The sequence below is a fragment of the Argiope bruennichi genome, chromosome 11 (genome assembly GCF_947563725.1).
Source record: "Argiope bruennichi chromosome 11, qqArgBrue1.1, whole genome shotgun sequence".
NCBI classification, from domain to species: Eukaryota; Metazoa; Arthropoda; class Arachnida; order Araneae; family Araneidae; genus Argiope; species Argiope bruennichi.
This window is the reverse complement of record NC_079161.1, coordinates 62730439-62745064: the sequence shown is the minus strand read 5'-3', so window position 1 is coordinate 62745064 and position 14626 is coordinate 62730439. Positions and strand designations below refer to the sequence as shown.

The window sequence follows — 14626 nt, the reverse complement described above, 5'->3', positions numbered from 1 at the left end:
ATAATTATTTTGGAAGATATAAACGTTATTTTTCTTTTGCAAATTATAACAATTGCCCATATAGCGTCGATTAAAACTTTTTTTTGCGCTCGATTAAACTCTCTGTTTAATCACAATTCTTTTGTTTGTCTTTCTCTATAATTGGATATACTTTTTGGTGATATGGTGAATCATTTCCCGAACACTTCTAATAAAGTTATGCAACTAACATTAATGAGCTAAAAGAAGTTTTGGATTCAATGAAACTGTAAAAAAAGTTCAATAAAGCATTCTGAAATTCGTAAAGTGGTTTGTTTACATTTGACTACTGCCATTCGACGATAAGAACGATTTCTAGGCCCCGTAAGTTAGTGTTTTATGTAAACGGATTATATAGGTAGAGGTAATATATAATGTTTGATAATATGCCACGAAGTTATCCAGGAAAAAGTTTTAAAATTTTAATTAATATATAAGTTAAATTGTAATTAAATTTTTGGATATTTTACTAATTGAACACTGGTTATGAATAAGTAGTAAAAATGTATCAAATTTTATAGGTCTGCCTTGCCTATTATTTTGAAAGATTTTTAAGATAATACATTATTTATACTATTTACAGATAATGTGCCAGCCTATAAACATTATCACTTTAAAACACAATTTTGAAATAGAAAACAAAAATGTTACTTAATATTTGATTTATATATAAATTATTTGAAACGTTTTATAACAATCGATTGGTTTTTTTTATGTCTAAAAGTTCTCCCAATGTTATTAATAAATATATAATTGTTAATAGCTTAGGCCCATTTATGGAAAAAAAAGAACAAAATTATTTTCCATAGCATTAAAACCAATGATTAGAAATATCAATATTCTTCTATGTAACACAAATTACTTATCGCTTATCGAAATAAATAAATAAAATATCTCTTTGAAAGCTTTGTACTGATTTTTTAATACCTGAATAAAAAATAAATATTTAAATTTTTTCCGGCATTTGATCTCAGATGAATCGATTAAAATCATATGTTTCTTTAAGTGAAAAAATTGCACTGACACCTTCTAAATTCGAGAAAAAAGCTTTTCCCAGTAGATCGGTAATGTTGTCAATAATCCTGAAAAAGAAAACACACGACTGTGTAGCAAGAGTGCATTACCTGGTTCCCATTCGAAGCTAATGTAATTCCTATCGACAGCATATTTTCCAATAGAGCGGCTTTTTAGTGCTTCTTCCATGATGCTTTTAGCTTGATGACTGTCTTCTTTCTCGCCAAAAAAGTGAAACTGCACGACAGCACCGGGCCTGCAAAAAAAATAAGAAATCAATACTGCTTCCATAAAACCATATTTAAGAATTCGAAGCAAATATTTTTCCTTTTAACATCATCATTATAAGTATAATGTTCTATAAAATAAAAATATCATCAACTTTTTTTAAAATAAGAATTGCATAATTTTTTTTGTTGTTGAAATGACAGCAAAATCATCTGCGCGTTTTTGTTATTTTATACGAGGAAATTATCGAATTGTTTTAGTGCTATTTATTTTACACATACAATATACGATTGATTAACAAAAAAAAGAAAGAAATTGAAGGCAATTAATAACTATTATTACATACTCTATCAATTCATTATTTTGAAAGCTATTTAAACGCTTTAAATTTCTAATCCAAAATTTATCGTCTGTTTATTACACAATAGATTTTTTAGAATCAACTTTGTGTAAATTCAATATGAAAATAGTTATTTTCACAGATATCTTCAGATATTTTATTAATATCTGTTCCCCATAGTTTAAATAATCCGAATTTCTTTCTTTACACCCAGTGAGAAATTAAAACAAAATCAGAATTTTTTTTATTATTTTCATAAACTCTTAATATTCGTGTAAGACGGAATTTCAATCAGAACACAAAGAAATGAAAATCTCTCTTACCATTTAAGAAGAAGTTAAAGTATATTTCTAATGTTCTTACAAAGAATAATCTAATCAAACTCTTAGAAAAAAACCTCTAGACTTTTATTCATTTTATTTATCGGCAACAAATCAGATGAAGCAAAATAATCGTCTGCGAGAGCAGTATTATTTTTTAAAATATAGAAACAGCTTGTGTGCTTTGATTTTATTTATTTCAAATAATTAGCGATTTAACTAATATTATTAATAATTCCTTTTATAAGTACATAGCTTAAAACTAAAATAGGATATATAAAAATCAAAATTACTGCCATAAAACTTCTGCAAAGAGTTTTTAAAACTCATTAATAAGAATTATTATAAAACCTGTAGAATTGATGAAAGGCATATTTTGTTTATACGGCAATTATAACAATGATCACTGACAACTTTTGAATTAGAAATGAAAGATAATTAATTTTAATATGAGTGGTATGATCTTTTTACTTTTAAATTTCAAGAAGTCAATAATTAAAAGTGATTATATTTTATTTTCAAAATTTTTAATATGAATATTTTATTACGTTTGTTTTAAAAATACAACAAATAAACACAACTAAAAAGTGACAGCATTTCTTTTAATCTAAAATTTAAAAAAAATTTCAAATCTTCACTATAATTGTTATTAGATTATGAAGAAGTTTTCCCAATAAATATCCGAGATTGATGTAATAAAAACATAAAAATAATTTGAAGCTTTTTTCAATAAAATATTCATTAGATTCTTAATAGTCTCTAAAATGTAAATAATGAAATGGACGTTTGATTAGAATTGTAGGTTTTTTCCCACTAAAATGGCAGAAGAGCCAGTTTTTTTTTTTTTTTTTTTTTTTTTGTATTTCCAAGCATAAAAAAAATATAAATTGTTTTGCTATTGTAAAATATATGAGGTAGTAATTTGTAGCGAACGATAAATAAAAGCATATTTTTCTGTACAATTAAAAAGTAGAATTAAACCTATTTAATTGGTATGAAACTACCTATTTCATAAATTATGAGGCAAATTTTAAATAAATAATTAAAAAACACTGGATTAATTTTTTTTCTAATTTGAAAACTTTACATTTATAAAAGGCTTCAAAATATGAATCACAGCAAGTTCATCTTCAATAAGAATTTTTTTACAAATCAGAACAAAATATTCGACGATTTTAATAAATCATCTGCATAAATTTATAGTTTTTTCATATTCTTATACTTAAAAATTAATTTACCATATGTTTATTTAAAATTCTAATTTGATTAAATAGTGATTTGTTTTTTGTTCTGCTAAATTATTAAATTCTTATATTATTATCGAAATATAATTTGAAATTATGATCCAGTCTTGGAAGTAGTGAATCATTGCAATATTCGATAAACAAAAACAATTAATAATTATGTGCGTAGAAATGCGAGTTATTATTTTGCATATAATGATTTTTTTAGTTGCATATCTGTAATTAACTTCATTAATGCAATTATTTATGTACAACAGTTTTGAAACACTTCTTTGATTTGATAGGTAGCAATAAAGAAGATCTATCGATAATTTTAGTCAATAGAAAGTCATGAACTTAATAGTAAAATAAGAATGTTGTCTAAGAAATTCTGAATTTCAATTTCATGTAATTAAGAATTCACATATAATAAAGAAACTGTCGAAATTTTCAAACTTTAAATGACATTCCAACGTAATTAAGGTTAATTAGGTATAATGAAGATAAATGGCTCTTTTTACCCAATACTTTGAAAGTAGGGTACAAAATACAGAAGTGTTCCTTAAAACTTCATTGAAGATTTTTTAAGCAGTATAAAATTATTTCGCAGAAATTATTGAAACTCAAACATTTTTAATTAGATTTCTAGGCTAATTAACTTAAATTATTTTAATCATTTGAAGTTCAACTATATACATGAATTTGATGGATAAAACCTTAATAATCTTCCACAAAATAAAAAAAATTAAAATAATTTTTCAAACTCAATCAAGAATTTTAAGCATCTGAAGTAATTATTATTCTATCCATATTTATTGAAATGAACAAATGGAATTAAGCAGACAATTTATTACCTTTGTTCAATAAACAAATCATAGCTAGTCATTAATTTAAAAATGTTCAGTTGAAACTTGGATAGAGATATTTTCTTGTTTCGTTCTTGTTATTTTCAGACACGTTGAAAAGTAATTCTAGTGAATCTTTAGATTTTATTGTTTTTTAAGCCCCTTGGTAATTTTTTTCTGTTGTAGTTTTAATACAATGGAGCAAAAGAACGATTTAAAAATCCAGTTGAAGAATTTGGAATGAAATTAAGATAAATTTATTTATTTTCAGATATCTTTCTACTTGATCATCAAAGTTGAATATTATCCCGGATTTTAATTCTTACTAACATCAAAACTAAACAATTAAACTTCATCTGTCGAAATTCGAAATATTTTTATACCGAATTTGCACTAAAAGGGCCTTGAAATGTCGAAATCGAAATGTTAAAATGAAATAATAAAGCTCTCATATCTTCAATATTAAAAAAAAAAAAAACATTAAGAAACGTTACAAAAGGAAATAAAATACTTATGCAATCTTCTTAGGAAACGCCCTATTCAAGTTTCATTTGCGCATATTTTTATTGCGCATTTATCCATCATTTATATGCGCATAATGATATAATAAACAGGGAATAATATAGAATTATATTAATATATACTGTTATACATCGCTAACAGTCAAGCGAATTTTTAAAACGGTAATTATTTTAACCAAACGATCATTTCTAAGAGCACTGCAGTGATTAATACTTTACTTAGGCAATTGAATTCAATTATGATGAAAATAGGAATTTAATCCATATTTATATTATGATCAGAATAAAGCAATAAAAAGAGCTAGCATTCTAATCAATTCATTATGAGCGCCAATGGTATCAAGATCATTATAATAGTTAAGAGAGAGCTTAACTTAAATATGATTAAAAAGAAAATTGAAAAGAACAAAATTCATATATTAAGCAATTGCTTTTAGTAACTTTAAAACAAATGGATAATGAAAATGAATAAATTGAAAACAATTACAATAACTATATAGATACTTTAAAAAAAATATTATGCTTATGATCTGTGACTTATTTAGAAATTTCATGATGTTAGGTATTGCATTGAATGAGGCCTTTCTTTAAATATTTGGCTAATTTAATTTCATATTTCAAAAGATTTCTGTCTTTTCAAAAGATTTCTTAGCAAACATTATAATGATTCTTTTTTTTATTTTAGTAACTTTGTATATGTTTTTATATATTTAGTTTTTAATGTATATTATAGAATTAAAATGACTGAAATATTATGTTCCAGAAAAAATTGTTATCATTAATAGTTAAAGCTTTTCCTATTTAAAAATAAAAGCAATTACCTATTATGATAGATTATAGGAAATAATAAAAACAAACTAATAGCTTATTAAAGATTATTATTTTAAAGAATCTGGTAAATCGAAAATAACACAGCCATTTAAATGAATAACAAATATTGAAATGGATTAAAAATAAGTAATTAATTAACTAATCTATTAATAAGTTTAATAATTGAGTATATAGACATAGTATATTTCTAATATTTTATAATTCATAGATTTGTCTTGTATTTTTATAAATTTGATAGCTAAGATAATAACAGTTTTTTTATCTGTCTGTCTGAACCTCCTCCCTAAGTCTAATTAATTATTAGGATATCCATCAATATTTGTTTTTAATATTTTAGACGAAATAATTAGAAAACAGAAAAACGAAAACATTGGAAAAATATTTATATTTCATAGAAAAATGTACTGAAATTTTGAAAATAATCGTAGATATACAAAAAATATTTTTTTTTACTTGCTGAAACACTCATTATTGCTGGATATGAGATTTTGTTTCTTACTAAAACAAAAACTTAGGATTTAATTATTTTGCAAAGACATTATTAAAACCTTGCTTATACTAAAATATTTTTAGCAACACTTTATTTATGCACTGTATGCTAAAAAAAGAAGCTTCTTTATATTACTGGAATCCCAACGTGTCTGTAAAAATAACTTTAAAAAAAATCTTATTTTATATAGACTATTGTAATACATAAAATCTTTCTATCACGTTAGATTTTATTTTTAATAAACGAATTTATTTCAACGCATAAAAATTTAACAAAAAATGCAAAAATATTTACTAGAAATATGAAATAAAATTTTACCGTTGCCTAGCAATGTAGTATGTAAATATATTTATATATTTTAAATCGTCTGCTTTTATAATTTATTTCATTTAGTAAGACCAAGAAAAATTGCATGAAAAACTACACGGGAATGAAATTGATATTATTGAGGAGGAAAATTTTTAAACGTAAAATAATATGAAATATATTTTTGTGGGATAATAAATTTAATATTAATGCAAAAACAGTGCAAGCTTTAAAATTTCTTAATTAACATATACTTTTTGAAAAGTTGAGAGTATTCATTCTTTTGTCTTAAATAATAAATACAGTGGCTCAAACAATTGAGAGTACGCCTTACTTTTACTTGATAAATCCGACACATTTGTTTATTTTTACACGTAACAAATGTTTAATATAAAGTAAAAACAAGGAACAATCCACAAAAAATTGAAAAAATTGAAAAGTTTCAGAAGCGTTTTAAATAAACATACGCAGATTTTTGCCTCAAGAAATTGAGAATACACCAATGAAATTTTTGTAATATCTCGCATAGAAAGAAAATGTCAATATTTAGTTGCATGTTCTTTGGCTTTTATAAGGGCTTCTAAATGCTGTGGTACCAATTCAACCAACTTTTTGTTGGTATCTATTTTATCCTCTTCTTCTTGCAACACTTGTTTTAAATGGGTTTTGTTTCTAATTTTGGCTTTTACGACCGCTGTTTTGAGTTTGGTCCACAGAGTTTTAATGATATTGATGTGGAAGGAGTGTGATGGTGAGTGTAACTGCTGTTTACAATAAAGAATACCACATCTTTACGTCATGTGCCATATGTTTGGGCTCCTGCTAAACACTGAAATTTCCGTCTTAACCCAAATTTTTAGCACTTTCCTTTAGATTGCTGAGAATTATATCCAAGTGAATCATATAGTTCATAAATCCATCCATAAAAAGCAATTTTCCTAGCTCGAATGAAGCCATATAACCCCAAATCATGACGAAATTACCAACATGTTTGACTGCAGGACATGTAAATTTTTTGGATCCAAAGCAGTATTAGGCTTTCTCCATACGGTGCGACGGCTGTCACTGCAAAATTGTTGGCTTTGCTTTCATCAGTAAATATAACTTTCTTCCACAATTTATTGGTCTTCAATTGATGAGTTTTTGCAAGCTTCATTCGCTTTTTCTGAATTTGCAAACCGATGAACAGTTTCTCTCTAACTATTCGACTTTGATATCCAGCTTCTTTAATTACATTTCTCACAGTTTCAGCACTTACACTTCTGCCTATGATTTGAGAAATTTCTGAAGCAAGTTGGAAGAAACATATGGTAACAGAAATCTAAAGGAAAGTGCTAAAAATTTGGGTTTAGATGAAAATTTCATTTTTCAGCGCGACAACGACCCTAAACACAATGTACATAACGTCAAAATGTGGAGTCTTTTTCATTGTAAACAGCAGTTACACACACCACTCAGTACCCCGTATCAATGTCATTGAATATCTGTGAGACATACTCAAAATAGTGGTTCAAAAACACAAAATTAGAAACAAAACCCATTTAAAACAAGTGGTGCAAGAAGAATGGGGTAAAATATCTTCAGATACCACCAAAAATGGGTCGAATCGGTAACACGATGTTTAAATGCCATTATAAAAGCCAAAAGATGTGCAACTAAATATTGGCACATCCTTTCTATGCGAGAAATTACAAAAAATTCATTGGTGTATTCTCAATTGTTTGAGACAAAAATCTGCTCATGTTTACTTAAAATGCTTTTGAAACTTTTCAATTTAGTAATTTTTCGTTGATTGTTATTATTTAATGCAGAATGTATGAAAAGAAAACCAAGCAAACCAAAATGCATTGTTATCTTATCCATTCGAGCTAAAGATAAGCACACTCATATTATCTTTTTATAACCCTATAAAATCCCTATAATATTTTGTTATTCTTATTTAGTTGTTTTTATGCACTAGAAATTCAGTAATGAAAATGAAAAAAAAAGAAAGAAAAAATGAATCAGCATATTGAAGAGGCAAAGAATGGTGCCGCACTGTAACTTGTTTTCAGAAGCATCAATATTCTTTCATTGCACATCGTCAATTGACAGATCAGAAAGAGAAATATCTCCGAATTAATTTATCGGTGACTTAAATGGATTTCTGCAATCAAGATTCGGAGCTTAGTCAACTAATCCGTTTTATCCAAGGCTAAATTCATTCCCATTATTTTATATATAACGATATTTTAAAATCTAATTTAAACTTAATTAATTTCCTAATATTTATCTTAATTTAACCCATATTAACTTCATTCTAAAATGTTCACCTATTTCCTGATCCAATTCTACCTTTTTTTGTTTAATTAATTCAATACAAGCTTTGTAAAAATGCTTAAATCTGCACTTTCGCACGCTCTGAGTGAAGGGATAAAAAATTGTCAAGCTAAGCGAATTCTTTTAAAATATACTTATAATTCCCTTACCTAAATTGACAAGTGTAAAGAAATCTCTAACAGAATCTCGAAGTATATAATCATAGGGATAAATATTTCGTGGGATGTTTTATCTTTTTGCTCCTGTGTTGTGATCTAGAATGATATACCTCGTCGTTTCATGCTTGCACATAAATTATGCCTCCCGGGATGGAATAAAAAGAAAGTTTAAAGTACAAAAGTGTATTTATTCGCTCTCTTCGGCCACGACTGAGGGTTTCGGGTGTATTTACATTATATTAGAAAAATAATTTATAAAAATGGGTGTGTTTACATCATATATTATTAATTCTATTTAAATTATTATAATTAATATAATTATTTTATAATCAAAAAAATAAATATTTTTTAATCAGTCGAAATTAGTTTTACCTTAACCTTTGAGGTGTGCCAAATTTTATTTTCATCTAGCTATTCTAGCACATATTAAACTAAATGCGATATAAGCAAATTCCTTTCACGAATTATATAAGTTTAAAATATTTTCACACGGGTTTTTATCATTACTTCCTTTCTTCCTATTTGGTTTATACCGCTGTTTGGTCATGGTTATTATAAAAAAAATATGGATAATATTGCATTTTTTTCGAAAAAACCATGACGAATAAATTTTGTTGGTAAAGAACTCTAAACCTATTTCTCTTTAAATCAAGGAATGCTTTATACAAATACCACTTTCTCTTTGTTTTATTTTTTTCTTTTCTTTTTTGCTTTCTGTTTTGTTCAATAGATATTCTAATTTGAAAAAGAATTCCTGCATTCAAGCAGATAGAGGGAAAGTAAAATTAGAGTAACTTTAAAAAAAAAAAAATTGCGTTTCTCTTGAGAAAACATTTTTACAGCATTTCTGAAAACATTTTCACAACATTTCTAATCATATCTGAATTGACTCGTCAACATTACCAAATGTTTGCAACCCTATTAGATGCGCGATTTTTTTCAATATATTTTTCGATATGATGTATTCTGAATGCTGTACAATATCATGAAGATATCATACTTTAATTAATAATGTATTTTCATCTAATTGGAATTATTGAATTTCAGTTACAATTCTCACTAATAAATTTAATAAAAATACTCTTTCTCTAATTTCGAATTGGGAAACATAATTAACTAAAAAAATCTAACTTCATGCATGTCAGCTAAATAAAATTTTAAAAATAACCAACGAGGTTTCCTTACTGAAAATTATTATTTTAAAATATTGTTTCAAAATTTTAAATAATATCTAAAATGTTATTATGTCTCCTTTTAAATTGTCACCAGAAAATACAATTCTCATATCTTTATAAAGCTTACATTACTGCTTTGGAGTTATATGTAGTGTACATCGATTAAAAACACTATAAAAATAACTAATAATATTTATCTATTCTAAATTATTAAATTAAAATGCTGTTTTAAAATTTTAAATATTTGCATAATATTCTCTTTGTGCAACGTAGCCATAAAAAGATAAACATCGCATCTTTTCAAAGCTTACATCGCTACATGCCAAGCTATGTATCACGCATACTGATTAAAAAACACCATTATAATAATTAATGATGTTTTCTCTACTCAAAATTATTATCTTAAAATATTATTTCAAAGTTAGGAATAAGCTTTCAAATTTTATGATGTCTATTTTTATTCTGTATCCACAAAAAGATAATCATCGCATCTTTTCAAAGCTTATACCGCTGCTGCATTTGAAGTCATATATAATAACCCCATGCTGAATATTTTAAATCCATTTAGTCTCACAGTATGCTTAAACGAAATAAATACCACAAAACAAAATATTATGAAAAACAGCCGCCCTCTCTTGAATTACACCCCAGCAATAAAATTTTAAACTCTAGGCATTTGTTAAGATTCTTTTTAAAATGCGAGTCAGCAACGTCTGATGGTATCAGTAGGCTAAAAACCATAAATTCAGCAAATATTTTCTCTGGATAAAAAGACCTCACTAGTTGTATGCTTTAAAGTGGGGAAGGGGTGAGGTGACTGGTTTATAGCTTTGCTTAGCGTCTTACGAGTGGATATAGAGATGAAGTATGGACAATAATTTACGTCCCAAAAGGGATCACGTGGTCTCTTTACTGAAGACAGAAAGTTTTAGTTTTTAGTTCGGGAAGAAGTTAGAAAAATATGCTTTTTGACCTTTCTGTCTTTCAAGCATATAAAGGTTGTGGAGAACACTAGATTTATTTCAAGATTTTTCTGTGGGCTTAAAAAGATATATACGATTATAGGAGAGATATTATTCAGAATCATACAGAATATATCAAGGTGATCTATATGCAGTTACAAATGGTGCAAGAATGTATCGTTTTTGATATACATTTATTTAACGTCTTTCAAACATGGAATGTGGCAATCGATTTTATATTAACTTCCAAATACATAAGAGTTTTGAAATTTTGTGTACTTGGGAGTTATCTTGATATTATACTATTTTGAAAATTTCCGAACTTATTACATAATTAAAAATCGAATTCTCACTAAATAGCACTATTTAATATTGGATTTGAGGGAAAAAAATTAATTTCAAGATCCATAACATCTATAATAAGTAAGTATAAAATAAAATTATAGTATAATTAGAAATATAAAGGTAAAAATGTCTTTTCAATGCTTTCTTTTAATTTAAATATATAAATATTTTTCATCATTGTTTGCACCCATATTAGATCCAAACGATCCGATGTCCTGGCCTATAGAGGTAGCGTGTCTTCCCCGTGATCTGGGGGTCCCGGTTCAAGTCCTGGTTCGGGCATGGTTGTTCTCTGCCCTGTGTTCTATCTGTGAGGTGAGTGAAAGAGCCTAATATAAAAAGGGGTTGTACAAGCGAGTGTGCGAGTATCATCTTCATATGAGCTAAAGTCAGACTTCTGCCCTTGGGTGCTCGAAGTCTTTACCCTCAGAAGCTACTGCGCAAACTCAGCTTAAATCGGCGACTTCGTCAGTGGCCTTATCTAGTACCATAAGTAATAACAACATCAACAGATCCAACTGAGTGTTGGCTTTCATCTATAAAATCGATGTACATATATTTAGTTTCCTTCGAAGACCGTGCTTTAACAAATTGTATATATTTGTATATTGTAAACAAACTGTATATTGTTTTAACAAATTGTATATATATTTCTTTTATTGCATATCTGTTAAATGCAATAAATGTAGGACTTCAAGGGAAAAAAAGAAAAAGGTTGAAATCTACTTTAATAAGCCCTATACGTCAAGAAGAACCAGCAGTGCCAAGTCGCCGAAATTGGAAATCAAGATGGCAGGCAAGATTATTAATACTATGAATAGGGCTGCTAGAAAAATTACACCATTTGCTTGTACAGGTTACCATATTGGCGATAGATTCAAGGATACATTAATGTAGATTTCAACCGAAAAGAAATACTGAAGCATATTCAGAAATAAGCAATGGATTTTTAAGACATATAACAGTCCAACTTAACATTTAGACGAAGTACCACGTATATTATCGTGTACAATATTAAAAAGGTACTGTATTAAAATATCATTTGATTGAAATGCATTTTTAGATACTTCTTTATGTCACCAATTACAGCTTTTGCTTGTTTTGGGTATCATATTGGCGATCGATTCAAATGCACATTAAAAAAAGATTTCAACTGAAAAGGAAGTACTGTAGTTTATTCAGAAATAAGCATTCTATTTTTATGACATATGATAATTCGAATTAACATTTAGACAGCGTACCACATATGTCATCGTAAATAATGCAAAAAGATTTTGTATTAAAATTCAATTTGATTGAAATTCACCACTAGGTGCTTTTTTTATGTCGCCAGTGGATACCATACGCCAATTCCGGACTCGTGATGTTTGTTAATGAGTGTTAAAAACAGAAAACATCACAGATGAAGTTTCGAAAATAGAACAACGCTTTAAATTGTGTAGTAAAAAAAAGGAAAATTCCTTTGAACTTAAAGTAGGTAATTTTTATTTATGACTGTTTTATTGCATTTATTACCTTAATAGCTATCTTGTATTTCGGAATAGGCGATTTGGTATTTCTTGGCGATATGAAAAAGAACCACTAAGTGGATTTCATTTTAATGAATTTTTGATTGTTGCACTAAGTAACGCGTGTTAAGAATTCAAATAACCAAGTGGTCTTCTTGGGCGTAGCCAGCTGTCAATCGTGTAAATACCACGTGGTCTCATTCTTAATACTTGATTATTTTCTTTTCATACCAGAAGAGAACTTGAATGTCATAAACTAGGTTGGGTATGATCTCGGCTCTCGACCGAACATTGCAATATGTATAGCTCTCTAGGCCTGCTACATCTCGTAATATTTTCTTGGATACGATATACGTATTAATATTGAATTGTCCTCGAAGGCGTAATCATGTGCCGTTTGTTTATCAAGAAATTTTTGATGTTGCCAATAAACCATAAAAAGACAAATTTGTGTCTTCGAGTTATTTAAAACATAGGTACAAATCTTCACTATTAAATTAATTATTGCGAATAGAGATGTCAATGATTTCCAACGCGTTTTATTTGAGAAAAGAATGCAATTGATATCACGTGCTGTTTAGATTAAATTAATTTAATTTGCTTATTAAATTTACGGGGGGAAATCACATTTCATATTTGAAAAGAAGTGTACTATTTAATTAAAAATTCATGCATCAAAGATCACGAGTTATATTATAAAGCAATCTTTAATACCTCAGATCTCACTAGACATTCTGAGATTAATCAATTCAAGCAGCTCTAAGACTAAACTCCAATGATGTTGTTGTACTCGTACTCGAGTAAGGACAGGAATCAAATTTTTTTGGAAATTTCCCCGTATCTCACGAAACAAACTTCGAGATCTCTTTCACATACTACAATTTGGCAAATATCCTGTAAACAAATGAGAAAAAATGGCGCCAAAATCGTCCCAACATTATACTATCTTCTCCTAGTTAATTTGTCTGTAGGCCTGATTTAAATTTGTTATTTATAAATTTAAAACCATGAAGTTTAAAATTCATAAGAAAAAATAATACTCCAATTTATTTTGGATGCTTGTTTAACTAAATGAATATGTAATCATTCGTGCTATATTATACGTATATATATATATATATATATATATTACAATAGTAATAAAAACCAAGTTAATAGGGAAAAAAAGATATCAAAATTAAACAAAATAAAATAAGAATCCGGCCTGAAGACTTTCTCAAGGGTCACCCTCAGGCAGGGATTCAAAAAAAGGGATTGAAAGAATAGAGACTAAAAAGTCCAATATTTATTCCTCGTGACCCGAAAAGCCCCTGGAATTAGGCCTAAGAGATATACTATTTTAACAGAAAAGAAAAACACAAAACAATAAATTAGAAGAATGCGACCACTAATAAGCAAAATTAAATAACATAAAATAACATGAAATAACCATATAATAAAATTCAAACAAGTTGTGCAAACAAAAAGAAAAGCACATATCAGCAGCAGGCAAAGTTTTTTTTTTATTATTTTTTTTTTTAAACATAAGCTTTTACGTTGTGTTTCCGGCCCTCTAAATAGCCCTAACTAACGCCATTCAAGGTAAAAAATAATTGGTGTGTCTCAGCGCCATCTATTGAGTTATTTAATATGAAACGGAAGGTCCATTTTTACCTTAGGTAAAGGATTAATCCCAAATCATTCTTTGCTTAATTAAAAAATTACTATAAAAATCAATTATAGGTTTTAATTACATAATGCTAATATTTTTGGTTACTATATATAATATTATAAATTAATTATCATCCATTATTTTTTAAATTCACAAATGTATTAATACTTTGCTTCTAACAATAGTGACCTTGCGCCTATACCTCCTTTGTCGATGTCGCTAAAGGGTAGAATTATTAATCTTAGAATATTAAGCTGAGATTAAAGCCATTGGTTATGGCCCATTTTATGAGCTTGTTTAATTTATATAATGGGACTTTTATATAAGAGACATTAAGTATGGTAAGGCACTTTAATCTCGGAATTGATTGCC

At 27.4% G+C, this 14626-nt stretch overlaps 1 protein-coding gene across 1 annotated transcript in view; it reads right to left on the bottom strand.

Moving 5' to 3' along the window:
• The window catches only part of LOC129956574 (uncharacterized), a 634064-nt gene that overhangs the window by 309318 nt on the left and 310120 nt on the right, over nt 1-14626 (bottom strand). Inside the window, exon 6 of the mRNA XM_056068502.1 lies at nt 1143-1288. Within this exon, the coding sequence (XP_055924477.1) occupies nt 1143-1288 (146 nt within the window). The remainder of the gene's footprint in view (nt 1-1142; nt 1289-14626) is intronic.